General features: G+C 55.7%; 4 protein-coding genes across 4 annotated transcripts; 3 read left to right on the forward strand and 1 right to left on the reverse strand.

Moving 5' to 3' along the window:
• Positions 1–1232: 1232 nt before the first annotated feature.
• On the forward strand, positions 1233–7234 carry BGZ61DRAFT_347806 (uncharacterized protein; the record flags this gene model as incomplete). The annotated part of the gene is made up of 3 exons (XM_046240010.1): positions 1233–1696; positions 1753–7099; positions 7172–7234. The coding sequence occupies 3 exons, from the start codon at positions 1233–1235 to the stop codon at positions 7232–7234; spliced, it is 5874 nt and encodes a 1957-aa protein (XP_046107143.1).
• Positions 7235–9256: 2022 nt separating this feature from the next.
• BGZ61DRAFT_348322 (uncharacterized protein) lies at positions 9257–11313 on the forward strand (the record flags this gene model as incomplete). Its single annotated transcript, XM_046240049.1, has 4 exons — positions 9257–10146; positions 10211–10590; positions 10649–11039; positions 11103–11313. 4 exons carry the CDS (start codon positions 9257–9259, stop codon positions 11311–11313), a joined length of 1872 nt encoding a protein of 623 aa, XP_046107144.1.
• Positions 11314–12465: 1152 nt separating this feature from the next.
• BGZ61DRAFT_283469 (uncharacterized protein) lies at positions 12466–14022 on the forward strand (the record flags this gene model as incomplete). Its single annotated transcript, XM_046238488.1, has 1 exon — positions 12466–14022. A coding segment is annotated over one exon (1557 nt), but the record flags the coding sequence as incomplete, so codon positions are not given.
• A 241-nt stretch (positions 14023–14263) lies between these two features.
• Positions 14264–16139, reverse strand: BGZ61DRAFT_202674 (SRP40, C-terminal domain-containing protein). Its single transcript, XM_046237934.1, has one exon. It carries the CDS (start codon positions 15789–15791, stop codon positions 14463–14465), a length of 1329 nt encoding a protein of 442 aa, XP_046107146.1. The 5' UTR covers positions 15792–16139; the 3' UTR covers positions 14264–14462.
• Positions 16140–16376: the final 237 nt, after the last annotated feature.

Genomic DNA, 16376 nt, shown 5'->3' on the forward strand with positions numbered 1-16376 from the left:
ACTTTGATGCCTATCATCTTCCCCTCCGTTGGGAAGGCCCGCCAAAAGAAACAAGACTGAGAAGCGATTGGGCTACATAGAAAGTCATTCCTCCGCATGATAACATCCGCAGCCGAGCTGCGTAGGCATGCAGAAGCAAAACGCTGCCGGTTACCCATCTCATTGGACGATGACGGAGTTGTTGGCGGCAGCCCCAAATCGTGTTTGCTGATGGATCCTTGGGTATCCCGACCGTGTGGCAGATGCTCTGGATCACTATTGGGTGTCTAGCAGGGCGAGAGAAGGATCGAGAATCAAGAGCTGCAAGAGCTGCAACACTTGTAACAACATGGTCACGCTGACGGAGTTTGATATGGAAGGATTCTGCGGTGCTTTCTTGGCAACGGTGGAAGAATTGTGTCCCTTTGTTCGATGGACAGAAATGATGGAAGACGGGTGATCAATGAGAGTTTCCATTTACGGGCAAATTTATTGCGAGCCATGAGTGGAGTTGCTCTCCGGTATGGAGTTGGCATAGGTAAGGTGGTCGGCGGGAGTTGTTGGCTCATGGAGCCATGCATGGGCAGAAGTACTATATACCTGGACCTACGCGTGATTCTAGGCATAAACTCTGTACCTTTGTACATAATCCCCCACCTGAGCTTCTGATAGCCCCCCAGAACACAGGCGGGGTCCCGCCACTAGCCCACTAAAGTCCGGCGCCCACAGCAAGCACAAGCTCCGCCGCCAGTGGCCTCGGGGCACCTAGGTTGCCAAGGGGCGGGCTACTGCCGCGCTGCGTCCATACGTCGTTGGGGCTTTTGGGGGCGTTCCTGGCTCGCTCGGGACCCCCCAGAAATCCAGGCTGCTGTTGCTGGCATCATCACCTACGCTGCGCGACGTCGCCTTTCCATTGTGTTCCGCCTCATCACCCGCTCATCCTCCACTCTCCCCTTCTCCCCTCCAACCTCCACCTCCCAACCCTCCCAGCATCGTCATTACCACCGGATTTCGTCGCGCAACATCATCCGCTATTGTATCCTCATGGGAACCCAGCGTGCCTCTCCCTGTGACATAATTTCCCCCTCCCGCCTCAAGCTCTGCTGAGCTGAGCTGACCCCGAGAGCTGCGCAGAGCAGCCGCTCTCGTCCGTTTCCCGCCAGACCCAACAAAGCTTCGGCAGTCCGCTGATCTCCAGCCGGACGGGCCTTGCGACGACAACACTCCCTTTACTCCTCCGACCGCGCGCCGCCATGGACGAGAACATTGGCCCTCGTCCCTCGGGTTCGCACGCCGCCCTGCCGGCGGCGGCGGCATCCCACCTGCTCGCCAACTTTATGCCATACGAGCCCATCTCCCGAGCCACCTCCCCCGGCATCCCCTGCTCCAAGTCCGACGAAGACGATAAGAAACGCTACCGACCCCGCACCTTTGCCTACTTCCAGCAGCTCCCTTTCCAGGTCGAGGAGGAAGCTCAGCGTGATGCTGCCCTGCAGGGGATTCTGAAGCAGCTCTACATCGCCATCAAGGCCGAAGACTTCTCTCCCGGTGCCCTCCATTGGACCCGAGAGCTGCAAGGATGGCTCAATCTCAAGTTTGAGATGACGAGGGAGCTTAGGGCGAAGCTCGCTAAGCTTTACTACTCCCTCGCCCTCGCCCCAGGCCTGGATGCCACCGCTGCAGACCGATTCTTGCGTATGGTGTTGACCCTGACGAGGTGCGCCCGCTGGCCTTTCCCACACCATACCACTTGATATTGACTGATATTTGCAGGAAAAACCACTACCTCAAGCCCGGCGAGGACCTCACGCTCGACTGGCGCCCGCTCTGGAACGAAATCAAGGCCTGGGTCCTGCCTTCTGAGGTCCCCGCCCACCAGAGCAACCGAAGACGATCGACGAAGCAGCTCCTAAAGCTGTGCACCCACGCCCATATATATTTTGATCCCGCCGATCGTCGGGCGATGCTGGAAGAGTTCTTGCCCTTTTTCAGCGTGAATGAGTTGCCAAATGCCTTCATCGTCGTGGGTATTCTCAATTCGTTGCTGCCCAGCCATCCAGCACCCGTGCACAAGCACCAGTCACAGCCAAACGATTTCTTTCCTACCCTCTTCCACCTTTGGTCGATTATCAACCGCTCTAAAGCATTCGATGTCTTTTTTATCGACCTCTTTTCCCGCATGGCCAGAGACCACATGCATTGTTCTTACGTTCCGTTTGCCGCCCATGGAATATTTACCAAGGACCAGTCCGATCTGATCTTCACGGCCATTCTGCGATTGACCCAGATCCCCGTTGGTCAAGCGAATTCCCCCTACACCCCCCTCGATTATCTTTCAGGGGCTGGTGTCTACGTGGAGAAAGATAAAAAGAAGTACCCTGTGGCGTATATGGTTGCTCGTTTGATCGTAAGCTCCCTCTCCCCCGCCACATTGGGCGAGGAAGACTCTATTATGTCCAGCCTGGAAGGATTCATGGAATCTATTGACACCTTCTTCCACCCCTCCAATCAAGGCGCGTGGACCACTATGCTGGGACAGCTTACGCTGTACCTAACCGAGGCATTTGTCTCGCGATGGAACCGCGAGCAGAGTGGTGAGCTCGACACCCCCCAGGAGCGGAGGATCAACGACGAACTCAAGAAGCGATTTGTGTCGTCGTTGAAGGAAGTTACATTTATGGGCTTGTTCTCAAAGAGCACTAGGGTATCGTACTACTACTATAGCGCACTGCAGGGACTTGCCTATCTCGAACCTGATTTGGTTCTGCCCGGCGCTTTGCAGCGCTTTTACCCAAGCCTTCAGGGCTTGGTCGAAGTCCACAGAACTACCTCTAGTCTGAATGGACTTCAGATGATCGCCAACGTCATGTCCAAGCTCAAGGGATACCGCTGTCACATCACGGCTCTCTTGGCTCTTGCCCTGCCGGGTATCGATGCCAATGATCTTAACAAGACACAGTACACTCTCAACTTTATCCAGAGTGTCGCCTTCAGCATTCCTATGGTGACGTTGAGCAAGGAAGGTAGCCATATCCACGACACAACGCTAGCCATGCAGTGGGTTCAGGGTGAAATGGACCGCATGGAGCGGGATGGTCAGAATGTCAAGATCGACTACAATAACGAGCTGAGTGACGAGGATGAGGCCAACATTTTGAGATCCTCGACAACCGGGTTTGGAGAGTTCATCTTAACCCTCCTGGGTAAGGTGTTCACCCTCTTGGAAAACCTGCCGGACGCCAATCAGGTCCGAGGAGGTACTCCCGAAGATAATGTCATCAATGCCCTGCCTGCGGCATTGTCGCCGCTGTTCGCGTCCTTGTCGCCAGAGCTCTTTGACATGGCCCTAGACAAGGTTGCGTCTTTTGTTTCGAGCCATGTCGTCCACCAGGCTCGGGATGCGATGGCCTGGATTCTCAACGCTCTGTGCAAAGTCAACCCCGAGAAGACTTTGAAGGTTTTCATCCCCATGCTAGTTGTCAACATTCGAAACGAAATTGACTTCAACAACGCCGCTTCTGATCGAAGCAGTGGGACAGATTACCTACCCCGAGACCGTGCCCTTGTGTGGTATGTCAGCATGCTAGCAATGGCAGTTGTCCACGTTGGAAGCGAGGTGCTCAAGTACAAGGAAGAACTACTGGGAATCGCACGGTACATGCAAGAGAAGTGCCGCGGCCTGCCAACCATTCTTATCTCCAACTTCATCCACCATCTTCTCCTGAACTTGACTCATACATACCCAATCGACCACGCACTGTACGAGCCCGATGTTGTCAAGCGTGGTATCGATGTTGATGACTGGGGCAAGACTACGGCGCCAGCCGATCTCACCATCCGGTGGCATCAGCCCTCCCCTGCTGAGATTGATTTTGCTGTTGAGCTCTTCGCATCGCAGACTAGCTCGGCGAAGGAGCAGCTAGAGCTTTTGATGAGCGACAACCCGCCAGTGAGCAGAAAGGGAAAGAATAAGGTCTGGTCCGACGAGGTTTCCAGGCTTATGCAGCAGATCCGCCTGGTCACGTCTGGAATGGCAACCATGTTCGACCCAGAGCGTGCCGCGGGGGTCACCAATGGTGTCACAGCCGAGGAGTATGATGTCGGTGACGATGACGAGATGATGATTGATGAGGAAGAGGACCCTCTTGCCGAGGTTGCTGAGGACGAGGAGCTCCGACCCCAGTTTCGCTACAAGGCAGGATATGTGCTCAAATCCAGTGATCCCGCCTACGGCAAGATCCATGATCTTCGGGATGAGTTGGGCCATCTCCTCACCAAGACACATTCCTTCCTCAATGCGAACCAGGAGGATGATGTGAACTGCTTCACTGCGCTGTATGCCGCTTACCGCACTTGGATCACCGATGTCGGTATTGAACGTTCAGCCCACCCCCTTGAAAGGCACTTGAGACTGTATAAGGCAGACATCTCCGCTTTTAAGATCAAGGGTCTAAGAAAGGTGTACCCTCGCCCTTTGCTTATCAAGAGAGCCGAAGCATACCAGCTCCTGCGCCGCAAACACAATGCGTCTGCAAGGCAGAAGAGCGAGTTGGACAAACAACTTTTGCTCGACCTCGCCGAGTCCTGCCTGTCACTGTACGCTGATGTTCGGCGAGTGGCACAGAGCGCTCAGGACTCGTCGCTGAAGGCACTTATCGGAGGCAAACCCTTGGTGATTCCAGTTATCCTGGCAAAGTGGCGACACGCCATTGAGACCAATGATCATGATCGGATCAAGGGTGGAATGTATACCTTGCTTTTCACATCTCTGATCAAGACTATGCTCAAGGACTGGCGCTTTGCTCCCGAGGCCATGCGACTGTACATTAAGACGGCTGGTATCGACAAGCCGTCCATTCAAAATCTGGGCTCCTCTGCGCTATACACGCTGATTGATTTCGGGAAGCCCTTTGAACGGATGATCATCGTGGATGATACTGTCGTGAGCACGATTAAGCCAGCAGAGGAAGTCTCCACTGCAATTGATTCTCGCCATCAGTTCATCCTTCAACGCCGAAGTAGAGTGGAGGATTCCAAGGCCAACCTCGGCCTGGAGCTTACACGACTGGCTAAGGGTGCACACTGGAAAATTGCTACACGCTGCGCTATCTTCGCTACGAACTTGTGTCTGCGATTTGTTGGTGTAGCCCCCGCCGAGTTCGTTGACCTCGTTGCCCACGGCACAAATGACCCTCACCCTGGCCTGAGAGGCTATTATCTCAATGCGTTTACCTCGGTTTTCACTGCAATCGACATGCGTGCGGTCTATGGCCACGAGTACCGCAACTATCTTCTTGAAAAGGAAATTGGCGACAGAAACAGAGTGGCCATCCCTGTCGAGAAGGGTGATGCTGCATTTACTCAACGCTTCCTTGAATCCTTCAAGCAACCCGACAACGCGGAATACATGGTTGACTCAGACCATCCTGGCTGGTTAGTCTGGGGAAAGAAGTTTACAGCGTTCCGTGCCAAGCCTCTTCCATTTGATGCCTATGACGAAGTTGAGAGTGCCGTCAGGGAGCAGATCGGCAAGACTGTGACTCGTGAATGGTTCTCCAATTGCTTTGACTACCTCAAACAAGAGCCGCGGGATTCCTCGACAGACAGGTTTCGCATGAGCAACGTTTACTTACTCATGCACGTCTTTGACCTGATGCACTATGGCAAGACCGCAGTGACTATGGGGGATATCAAGGAGCTGACCACGGAGGTGTATGGTGATGGTAACGACAAGCACCAGCACCGAGCCACGTCAGAGATCCTGGGTGCCCTGCTTGCAGGCTCCAGTGATGATCCCCCAGAGATCCGCAACCGAGTTTGGGAATTTGCCGCCCCATTCTTGCTCAAGATCTTCGCGGATGACTTGACTCCTGAGAACTTGCAGTATTGGTTGACATGTCTCCATTTGATCTTGGACTCGAAGGATCCTCGCCGGTCGCACGAAATCGTGGACGTTTTGCGGTCGTTCCGCCTGGACATGACGTCCAACGCCGCCTTCAAGGAGTCATCGAAGGTCCAGTTGCTCGAATTCATCGTTGCCGACGGTGGCTGGCACTTCCAGCACGAGGCACCGATTCTCGACGACTTCTTGGCGCATATCGATCACCCGTACAAGGCAGTCCGCGAGGCGATCGGCCGTGTCTTGTCGGTGATCTACAAGACTCGGTACCATGAGTCGTTTGAGAATGTGAGCACACTTTTAGACGAGAACAAGGCAGACTCATCCATTGGCATTCGGCCTTACCGCCCTACTGAGGAGTTCTCCTCCACCATCAAGGAAGTGTTTGGTAGGTTAGAAAAGTGGCGCCACGAGCGAACCCCTGGCCAGCAGACCCCTAGTTCGTATACTTCGGGCTCCAAGACGGTGCTCATGTGGCTCGACTGCACCTTGTCGTCACATGAATGTATCCAACTTGTGCCTTTCTTCCCAACGCCGTTCATGGAAGAGCTTTTGCACATGATGGACGTCAAGGAGGACCCCGAGCTGATGAGGCTTGCGTACCACGTATACCGCCACCTTCCCAACATTCCGTTCCGAGACGGGGAGGATGCTCAGTTCATCGAGGCGCTGGTCCGGATCGGCAAGACGGCTGCCAGCTGGCATCAACGCTTGCGGGCGCTGGTCAACATGCAGGTGATCTACTTTAGGCGGATTTTCCTGACCCGGAGTGCCCAGCGAGACCTCCTTTTCAACGCCGTGTCGGACATGTTGGGCGACTCGCAGCTGGAGGTGCGCTCCTGCGCCTCCACTACACTAGCGGGCATGATCCGATGCTCGCCTCGACGTATTCGTGACCCGATGATTGCACACCTCAAGACTCGTTTCGAGGATGAGCTGCGGCACAACCCAATGCCCAAGCGTGGACGCCAGGTCCCTGGCACAGAGACGCCGGTGGATGTGCACAAGCAAATCACAAGGAGGCATGCAGCAGTCCTAGGATTGGGTGCCTTGATCGAGGCCTTCCCCTATGCGACTCCGCCACCGGAGTGGATGCCCGAGGTGTTGGCAAACCTGGCGAGGAGAGCTGCTGGCGACCCTGGAGTGGTGGGCAAGGCAACCAAGACGATTCTGAGTGAGTTCAAGAAGACGAGGCAGGACAGCTGGACTGTGGATCAAAAGGTAAGTTTCTCTTGGCCCATCAAGACGAGGTGGCGGGGACTGTGGATTCACTAGATTGCTAACGTTGGGTAGTATTTCACATCAGAGCAGTTGGAAGACCTGGAGGGTGTATTGTGGAAAAGCTACTTCGCGTAAGGCGGAGAGCGTCGGAGGCCATTCCGAGTTCAACCTCGCAGCCTGTGGGAATGACAACGGGCCAATTGCCAACGGTGTCTGGGCTTAACGAGGTGCAGATGGTAACGGGGAACGGAAGGTGATGGGACAGGCTTTTTAGAGACTAAGGTCCCACCGGCAAAAGTGATTGCACTGCCTCTGTACTTTTATATTGGGGTGGGATTCACGTATAACCTGATGTAATGTCGACGACACTAGATAGACTTTGTATACCAGGCAGAAGGGGTGCTGCAATACAGGATTTGTCACCATGTTGTGTCCCAGTTGTGTGAAAGGGGTTGGGTGATGTGCGGCCAAGGCGTAGGCAATGGAACTGGCGTTGGGTACATGGGCAGACGACGTGGGCGATGCTGGAGGGACTTAGGTCAAAAGGAGGTGAGACTATTTTGACTCATAGAAAGGCATTGGGTGTGGGAATGGTGAGCATCATGTTGGCGGGGACCCATTGGTGATGGTTGATCCACTTGGTGATGGGCGGTTGGCTGTGCCGGTTCGTGTCACGCTTAGGTGTGGTCATCGGGCTAACAGGCGAAGGTGTGTCAAACGGTGAAACAGAAAAAAAGGAGGCGCTGCAAATAGGGTGTTTCCATTGCTGGGATAATTTCAATGACAGTCTGTGATGTGGTGTAAGTGTGGGCAGCAGGGGGGCAATGTTGAAGTGAAAAAAGAGGTGGAGGACGGGGGTGAATCTGCCTAGTCTGGTGTTGAGACTCTAGTGGAAAGCACCAAGTTAGTGTAGAGTAGGGCGAGTGGTGGGTTTACGAGGCGATGTGAAAGAAGACCAAGAAATCCGAAATCCCCCTTGGCAGGAGACTTCCAAAAGAGGGCCTCAACACGTAGGAGAAGTGTATTGTGCATTAGTGAAGATGGCGAGCCGGTGTGTCAGGTTGGAGGGCAGACAATGGAGAGGAGATGATGCTAAGCCCCCTGGATACGGGGTAGCGTACCGGGAGGTTGGGTCAAGGCTCATGATGGTCTGTGGTGGTGTTGAAGGGAGCAATATTCGTAAAGGAATTAATATCAAAGAAAGTGTACGGCCGCAGTTGAGGGCCGTGTCCGAATGCGGCTAAGCGTCAAGGGAAAGATGGGGAGACCGGACAAAGCCTTGAGCGAGGCAACCAGCCACTTGTGGATGATTGGCGGGGGGGGAAGGAGGGGGGAGGAGCAACCAAGGAGGGGGAGGAGCAGCCAGGAGGGCGCTTGAGATGGGAATGGAGCCTGCTGTGGCCCCGCTAGTCCGGATTCGCCTCAGCGCTGTGACTGTCTGTTGGGTGGTACCTGGCAGTGAGAATCAGCGGGTACGGATGCACCCAACCCGATGCGCGGACGGATGTCATCATCATCAGCCTTGCGTGGTGCCCCTCCGACCTCCGACCGACCGACTAACTACCAGCTGGGGCATTTTTCGACAACTGCCTAGGACCATTCATTTCGGCCCATTTCCATCTTCACATTTTTGGCGGCATCTCCTGCTCTTTCTTTGCTCTTTGACTGTACTGCTCTTTCATGTATCCTGTACCACATCTCCAAGCAAACAAGCGCTGTGACGCAAATGTCGCTTTCTTTGTGCCCGAGGTTCCCTGATTAACCGACCCTCCCTCCCGCGTAGCACTGCTAGCCGCCTCACGGCTCACTGACAGTCAGATCCATCCTCAAGTCAGATCCTCACTCAGCCTCACCTCGACTTGGCGCCAGGCACAACAATCATTTCCCACAAGCGCTCCCACCCCCCTGCCGCCCGCGCCAACACACCGTCACGAAGGAACCCACCAAGGCGCCAGCTTGTCAATGAATCGACAGCATCCGCAAACAGAGCACAAGCGTGGGTCTGCTTCTGAGCCTCTCCGCAATCCGTGATCCGTGATCCGTGATCCGCGACTGCGCCTCGTGCCCAGTCACTCCGTTCGCCCTGCTGCCTCTCTGTGCTCACCCTTTGAATCAATCCCAAGTCGCCGGTGCCCTCGCCCGTCGCCGAATTATTAAATGGGCGCCCTCTGCTCCCGGTCTGAGCTGAATGAAGGGGATCAGTCAGACGACAGCACCAAGGAAGCAAGCGCCCTCACCACAATGGCCCGATTCCCTCGCTCCACCAAGAAGCTGCCCGCCGCTCATCGCATCCGTCAACGCGAGATGGCTGCTGCCCGGAGCCTCATCGACGCTCATGACGCCGACATTTCCGCATTGGCCCCGGCCAAGCAGCCCGCCTGGCGCGGCATCAACCCCGACGCCGGCTATGCCTCCGTCGACGACTATCTCGCCCTGCGCGGCCAGATGCTCCATCGCGAGAAGGCCCTCGACTTTGACTTTAGCTGCCGCAACGACAGCTCCCCCGATGAGCGCCGCGCCGAGACTATCATCCAGCGCCTCAAGCGCGAGGACAAGGCCGGCGTATATGACGCCGCCCCGCCCCGGACCGGTTTCAACGGACAGAAGCACCCCCGGTTCGCCGGCGATCACTTCCTGTCCAACCTACCCCTCATCAACCAGACGGCTCTGTTCGACGTTGCGCGCCATATGCCCAAGGGCGCTCACCTGCACATCCACTTCAACGCATGCCTTGCACCCAACGTGCTGCTGAATATCGCCAAGGGCATGGATCGCATGTTCATCACTAGCAACATCCCTCTGCTCTCCGATGACGACTGTGCCAGCTTCGATCAGTGCGAGATTCAGTTCTCACTGATGAGTACCGAGAAGGAGTGCCCCGGCGACTTGTTCTCTACTACATATGAGTCCCGCCAGACGATGAAGTTCCAGGACTTCCTCAAGCGCTTTCCGCAGTACTACAGCCAGACCACAGCTGAGGAGTGGCTGCTCAACAAGCTCATGTTTGATGAGCGAGAGACACACAACCACCTGCAGACAGCATCTGGGTAAGCATATATATTCCCCCTCCCTCTATCCTTGTAGGCAACAATTAGTTCTAACAATACACAGCGCGTGGGAAAAGTTCAACGGCCGAACAAGGATGATGAAGGGACTCTTCAACTATGAAACGGCATACAGAAAGTATACCCGGCTATGTCTCGAGGATTTCATGAAGGACAACATCCAGTACGCCGAGATCCGGCCAAACTTCATGACCAACAACCAGCTCTACCACGACGATGGTACGGGGCCTATCGATAACTGGGGTATCATGAAGATCATCATCGATGAGGTGGAGGCGTTCAAGGCTGATATTGCTCGGGAGAACAAGTCATTTGGTGGTCTGAAGGTCATCTACTGCACTCCTCGGTCCTTCCGACCACAGGATGTCAAGGCAGCTCTCGATGAGTGCCGCGAGTTCAAAAAGCGTTGGCCACAGTGGATCGCAGGTAAGAAAACACAACGAGGACAGGACTCTCGCTTGTACATGGATGCTAATTAAAATAGGATTCGATCTTGTTGGCGAAGAGGCTAAGGGGCGACCCCTGAAGGACTTTGTCCCAGAACTCCTCGAATTCCAGAAGCTGTGCCGAGAGGAGAAGTTGGAGATTCCGTTCCTCTTCCACTGCGGCGAGACCCTGGACATGGGTACCGACACCGACGCCAACCTTGTAGATGCGCTCCTTCTCAACTCGAAGCGCATCGGTCATGGGTTCGCGCTATCAAAGCATCCTTACATCATGCAGCATATGAAGGAGCGCAACATTTGCCTCGAGTTGTGCCCCATCTCGAATGAGATTCTGGGTCTTACGCCACGGGCCAGCGGACACGCCATGTATCAACTACTGGCCAATAACGTGCACTGCACAGTGAGCTCGGATAACGGAACTCTGTTCCGGTACGTGATTCTTAAATAGATGTGCCGTTATGAATGAAGTGTAAGCGCTAACATACAATAAAGGTCTTCGCTATCGCACGATTTCTACCAGGTCATGGTCGGCAAAGACGACATGGGTCTCTACGGCTGGAAGCAGCTGGTTCTATGGAGCCTTCAGCACTCGTGCCTCGATGCGGAAGAGTTTGAACGGATCTCGACACAATGGGAGAAACAGTGGAAGGAGTTCATCGGGTGGTTGATTGAGACATACGGCAACGGCCCTAAGCTGGCCTAGGGCATGAACTGTTGCGACACGGAGTAACGGAATTACGACTTTTATACCCACGACCGATCAGAGATGCCAGCCTGGGAGAAGTACCAGGGGCACATGGAACTTTAAGGGCGCTGGATACCAACTTGGGTGGTTTTTTCCTTGGACTTTTCTTTGGTAATGGATTCATGGGGGCGTTTCGGTAACGGGACACGGCGCATTGGGGTTGAGCACCTGGATGGACAGCTCCCAGTGTTTCTTAGATATCTGACCATGCCTCGGGCACACGCACGGCATTTGATGGTTTAGAGACGCAAATTATGGATTATATTTTCTATGAGGGGACGGTTCGACATGTGTTTGGGTTTGGAGCGTGTGAGAAAGTGGTTCAGTTCTTGTCTTTTTTTTTCTTATTGCGTTCTTTCTTACTGATGGTTCCTTTTTTAGTCTACCACCTCTTTCACTTTATGATACCTGGATGGGGGATGTTTTATTCCACGCAGGTATTTGAACCAACTCGCCATTCGTTGTCTGATTCTTCCTGATTGGTATCATCGCTTCGCTTGTAAGTTACGTGGGGATGAAACCCCATGTTTCATACAGTTTGCTAGCGGGCTGTGTTAGCGGTCACTGCCGCTGTGGCGCAGGTGCGACGCGTCGATGAGATTGGACGGAGCTGGTGGGAACTGTGCGGGAACACAGTGCTGCTGCCCCACGTTCCACCCTCAACCGCCAGCCTTAACTTGATTAAATCTGCCGCGTCTACTTCGTACGACTCTTCCGTTCGAGATTCCCGAGAGCAATTCATCGTCGTCGTCGTCTTCTCGGCCGACGTGATTGCTTCACGACGCCGGCTTCTCGACTGATCGTGCAGGTTCACTGTCGTCTTTTCTGCGCCCTGATTCGTGCTCATCTGGTTCTTGTTGCCCTCTCACAGCCTGCGGCCCCTTTCACTCGCATCCTGTTGACGCCCCTCGACCCGCATCGAGGCCAGGCTGTGCAGCAGTCCAACTGAGGGACAGAGCCGTATCTGCCTGGTTCTGGCCGCCTCTTTTCTCTCTCTCAAACAACTCAGCGACAAGCGACAGACGAAGACCAAGCAGATACACAGACAGACACGCACGCATCTTCTTTTACTCTCGTTCTTGCTCCCAGACCACCTTCGAAATACAGCAAATGGCCCAGCCTGGCGATCCCGGATGGAAATGGTTCCCCAACACCAAAGACGGCTGGAGGCTCGACGTCGTCACGCTGCTCGCCGTCATTGGCGAGTCGTCGATGGCCGAGCACTCGCAGACCATCACCGCATCGCTGCTATGCCTGCTCCCGCGCCTCATCCCAGCGCCTCAGGCCCTCCTCAAGCCCTCGCGCCCAAGCCGCATGCCCGAGACGCTCGCCAAGATGACGGGCGTCTACAGCGGCACCACGCTCGACTCGGTCGGCTTCTTCGCCACCATCATCACGCCGCTCGACGCGCTGCCGGCCTTTAGCTTCCGCGTGCTGGAGATCAAGCACACGGATCTCAACCAGTTTGGCGACGTTGAGGTCCCGACCGCCCAGAACCATTCGCGCCGCTCTGCCCTGTTTCGCCGCTCCTTCTCGTGGGCCCGCTCCGCCGCCCGCCCCGGCACCGGGGATGTGCCCGACGGCCTGGCCCACAACGATCACCGGCTTCCGCGGGCCCCCGCCTCCGACGAGGAGAATGGGCTTCCGCTTCCGAACTTGGCCCAGTCGCCGGACCGGAGCCGGACCGCCCGCACCACCACCATCCGCCTCCCCGACGAGGCTGAGGGATCTCCAGCGCCCAAGATGCTGAGGCGCCGTGCCACAGCCAAGGAAAAGGTCCAGGACATGCTTTCCAACCCGACTCTGGCCAACAAGGCCGCTCCTCCTGCCGTCCCTGCCAAACTCTTCTCTCCCATCCACATCCTCTCCGTCTTATCCTGTCTACTCAGCATCGCCCTCATCATATCTGCCGTCATCTGGGAGGACGGAGCCGCCATCCTCGCCGTCAGCCTCATCTCCCTAGCGTCTACCGTCGTGGGCTATGCCTCCATCTGGCACCCGATTCTGATGAACCGCAAACACACCAACGAGGTGCCCAAGGGCGACGTTATGATCCGTACCCGTGAAGGTGCCTTTATCCTGATCAAATGCACCGAAGAGGTCGCCCGTGAGCTCTACTCCGGAACCGAGGAGTGCAAGTACCATGTCGGCGGCCGCACCTACCGCCTTCTCATGGCCCTGGGAACAATCCTCCTGATGCTCAGCGTGGTTCTTCTCGGTAACTGCACCTGGAACTCACAGATCTTCATTGGCGGCTCTTACATCGTCCTCAACGGGCTCTACTGGGGACTCGGCATGCTGCCCCGCTCCTACTTCTGGGACCTCTCTCGCTACGAGTGGAAAGACGTCACTCCCAAAGACGCCCGGCGTGCCCACATCATCACCGACGACAAAGACCAGCGAGAGGGCTACCCAAGCTTCACGCGGACGCTGTGGTTTGCCATCCGCGAGACAAAGCTCACGGGCTGGGTCAGCCGTAGTGGCGCTGCCCCTGTGACTGACCAGTGGAAGAAGTGGCTGAGCGAGGCTGATGAGAACGCTGTGGGCGGGAAGCGAGACTGGAACGCCGTGGCGCGCAAGGACGTAATTATGAAGGAAATGGTGAGAGAGGGTGGGCGCGTGGACGATGCCGCTCAGCATGCGCCCGCAACAGAGGTGCAGACTGCCTCTAGTAACAACCCGGCTTGGAACAAGGACGCCTCGTTTTAGCGAAGCAAAACGTCCTATGTTGGTAATGATGACGAGGAACGAGACGAGACGGGAATCGGGTTATTTTTCTATAAGCGAAGCGGTTGGGTTTATGCGCAACAGGGACTCGACAAAAATTTATACACATTTGGATGTGGCATACATCAACCATATAATCAAGACCAAGATCAGTACCCCTTAACAGGTTGGATAGGCACGGCGTTACAGTTGGAGGAAATAGAAAACAAGCGCATTCTTAGATGATGCACAACACGGATGAACGTACTCATACAATGTAACATTAAATTGACCATGGTATGCAATGCCTTGGCGCGTCAACGAATCGCCGTTCGAAACGCCGGCTGTCTATAGACACAATGTTCCCCCATTTTGTACTCCGTTGCTGGACCCGTCTACATTTAGTCATCGAAGTAGATGCCCTTCTTATCGCTGATGTCAATCATGCCTCCGCGGTAGCTGCCACGCTTCTTCTTGTTCTTCTCCTTGGTAAAGCCCTTGCCCTTGGTGACGATGAGGTCCTCGTGGGCGCGCTGGGAGTAATCGATGGACACGTATTGGTTGGAGGCGAAGCGCGGGTCGACCTGGATGTTCTTGGGGATGCGGGAGAAGGGCTCGTTCTGCACCTTGCGGCCGGCCTTGGTGGTGGCGGGGTCCGGGGGCAGGGGCGGGTTGGAGGTGTTCTGCTGGAACTCGGGCGAGGTCTTGTCCAGGGTGACGGAGGAGTCGGAGTCGTTGGCGCTCTTGTCCTTCTTGGACGGCTTCTCGTCATCAGAGGAGTCCGAGTCCGAAGAAGAGTCGGAGGAAGAGTCAGAGTCGGATGAGCTGTCGGAGCCGGGGAGAGGGACCTGGGCGGCCGTCTTCACATCAGCGTCGCTGTCCGAATCAGAGTCAGAATCAGAGTCGGAGTCAGAGTCAGAGCTGGAGCTAGAGCTGTCCGAGTCACTGTCGGAAGAGTCGTCCTTCTCGCTAGCATCCGAGTCGGAATCGTTGCTGTCGCTAGAATCGCTGGAAGAGGAGCTGGACGAGTCGGAATCAGAGCTGTCGGCCTTGGCGGCCCTCTTTTGCTTCTTGGCTTGGGGCTTGTCGTCCGAATCGGAGTCGGACGAGCTGGAATCGGACGAAGACGACGAGTCGGAAGAGCTGTCCTCGACGGGCGCCTTGCGCTTCAGGTTCTTGGCGGCCTTCTTCTCGACCTTGGGCGCGGGGGCAGCCTCGTCTTCGCTATCGCTGCTATCGGAGCTAGATGAGCTGGATGAGGAGGAGGACTTGGCCGAGGCGGCGTCCTTCATGTCGACGTCCTCGACGTCCTCGTCGCTCGAGTCATCGCTCGAGTCGCTGTCATCCGAGCTGTCAGAGTCCTTGGCGGCGGCCTTGGTCTTGCCGGAAGCTTCCCAGGTCTGGAAGACGCCAACGAGCGAGGTGTTGGCGGCGTCCTTGGAGTCGGTGGGCTTCCAGCCCTTCTTCTCGCGCTGCTTCTTGAAGGCGTCGTGGGCGCCGGTGAAGGAGTGTTCGGAGAGGAATGTCTCGACCAGGTCCATCAGCTCGCCGGGGGGCGGGCTCGAGGCGGAAGCGCTCTTGGAGGAGGCCTTGGCCTTGGCCTTGTCGGCCTTTTTGCTGCCCATGGTGGTGGAGTCTGCGGTGTCGGCGACCGAGCTGGAGGGTTGAACGGGGTTTAGGAGATTGTTAGAAAAGAGCCACGCGGGAGGGGCCTGGTTCGAGCCGGACATGTGCCAGTGTCAGGAGGGCGGTCGGACAGTTCAATGGCCGGGGAATTGGCGATGGAGGATACTAAAAAAAATTGTCGCGACTTGGACGAGCCAGAAGGAGACAGCCCAATAGGCCGCCCAAAGAGTTTTCTGTGGGTTGGCTGTCGTTGGTGGGGCACGTGGTCTTATCGGAGCGCCAGATTCTTATCGTGAGGCTCCACCAACCAGCCAATTGAAGTGGGAATAATGCGTCCAGGAACAAGGAATGCTAGATATCCCTTAGGTAGGTACCATGAGGCACTAAGCTTCCTGGAGGAGGTACTGCACCTTGAAAGAAACCAAATTCTACCTTGCGCGCAGGCGCTCGGATCACATTAAACTAAAGTATCCATTCCTTGCGAGTACCTCATCAACCCGCGACCTGACTGGTCGGTACCCGTTGCCCCGTCGTCCAGCGTCTCTAGGGGAAGGGCCCTCCAGTAGCACACACCCTTGTCACTTCCCAAACGGGAGCTTCCAAACAACAATCATCGTCATCTTCAAAAGTTTAGCTGGCCTGACTTTGCCGTACTCAACCGCGATACCATCGGCTCACCAGACTCCTGT

Source organism: Ilyonectria robusta (assembly GCF_021365365.1).
Source record: "Ilyonectria robusta strain PMI_751 chromosome Unknown BGZ61scaffold_6, whole genome shotgun sequence".
In the NCBI taxonomy this organism is placed as follows: Eukaryota; Fungi; Ascomycota; class Sordariomycetes; order Hypocreales; family Nectriaceae; genus Ilyonectria; species Ilyonectria robusta.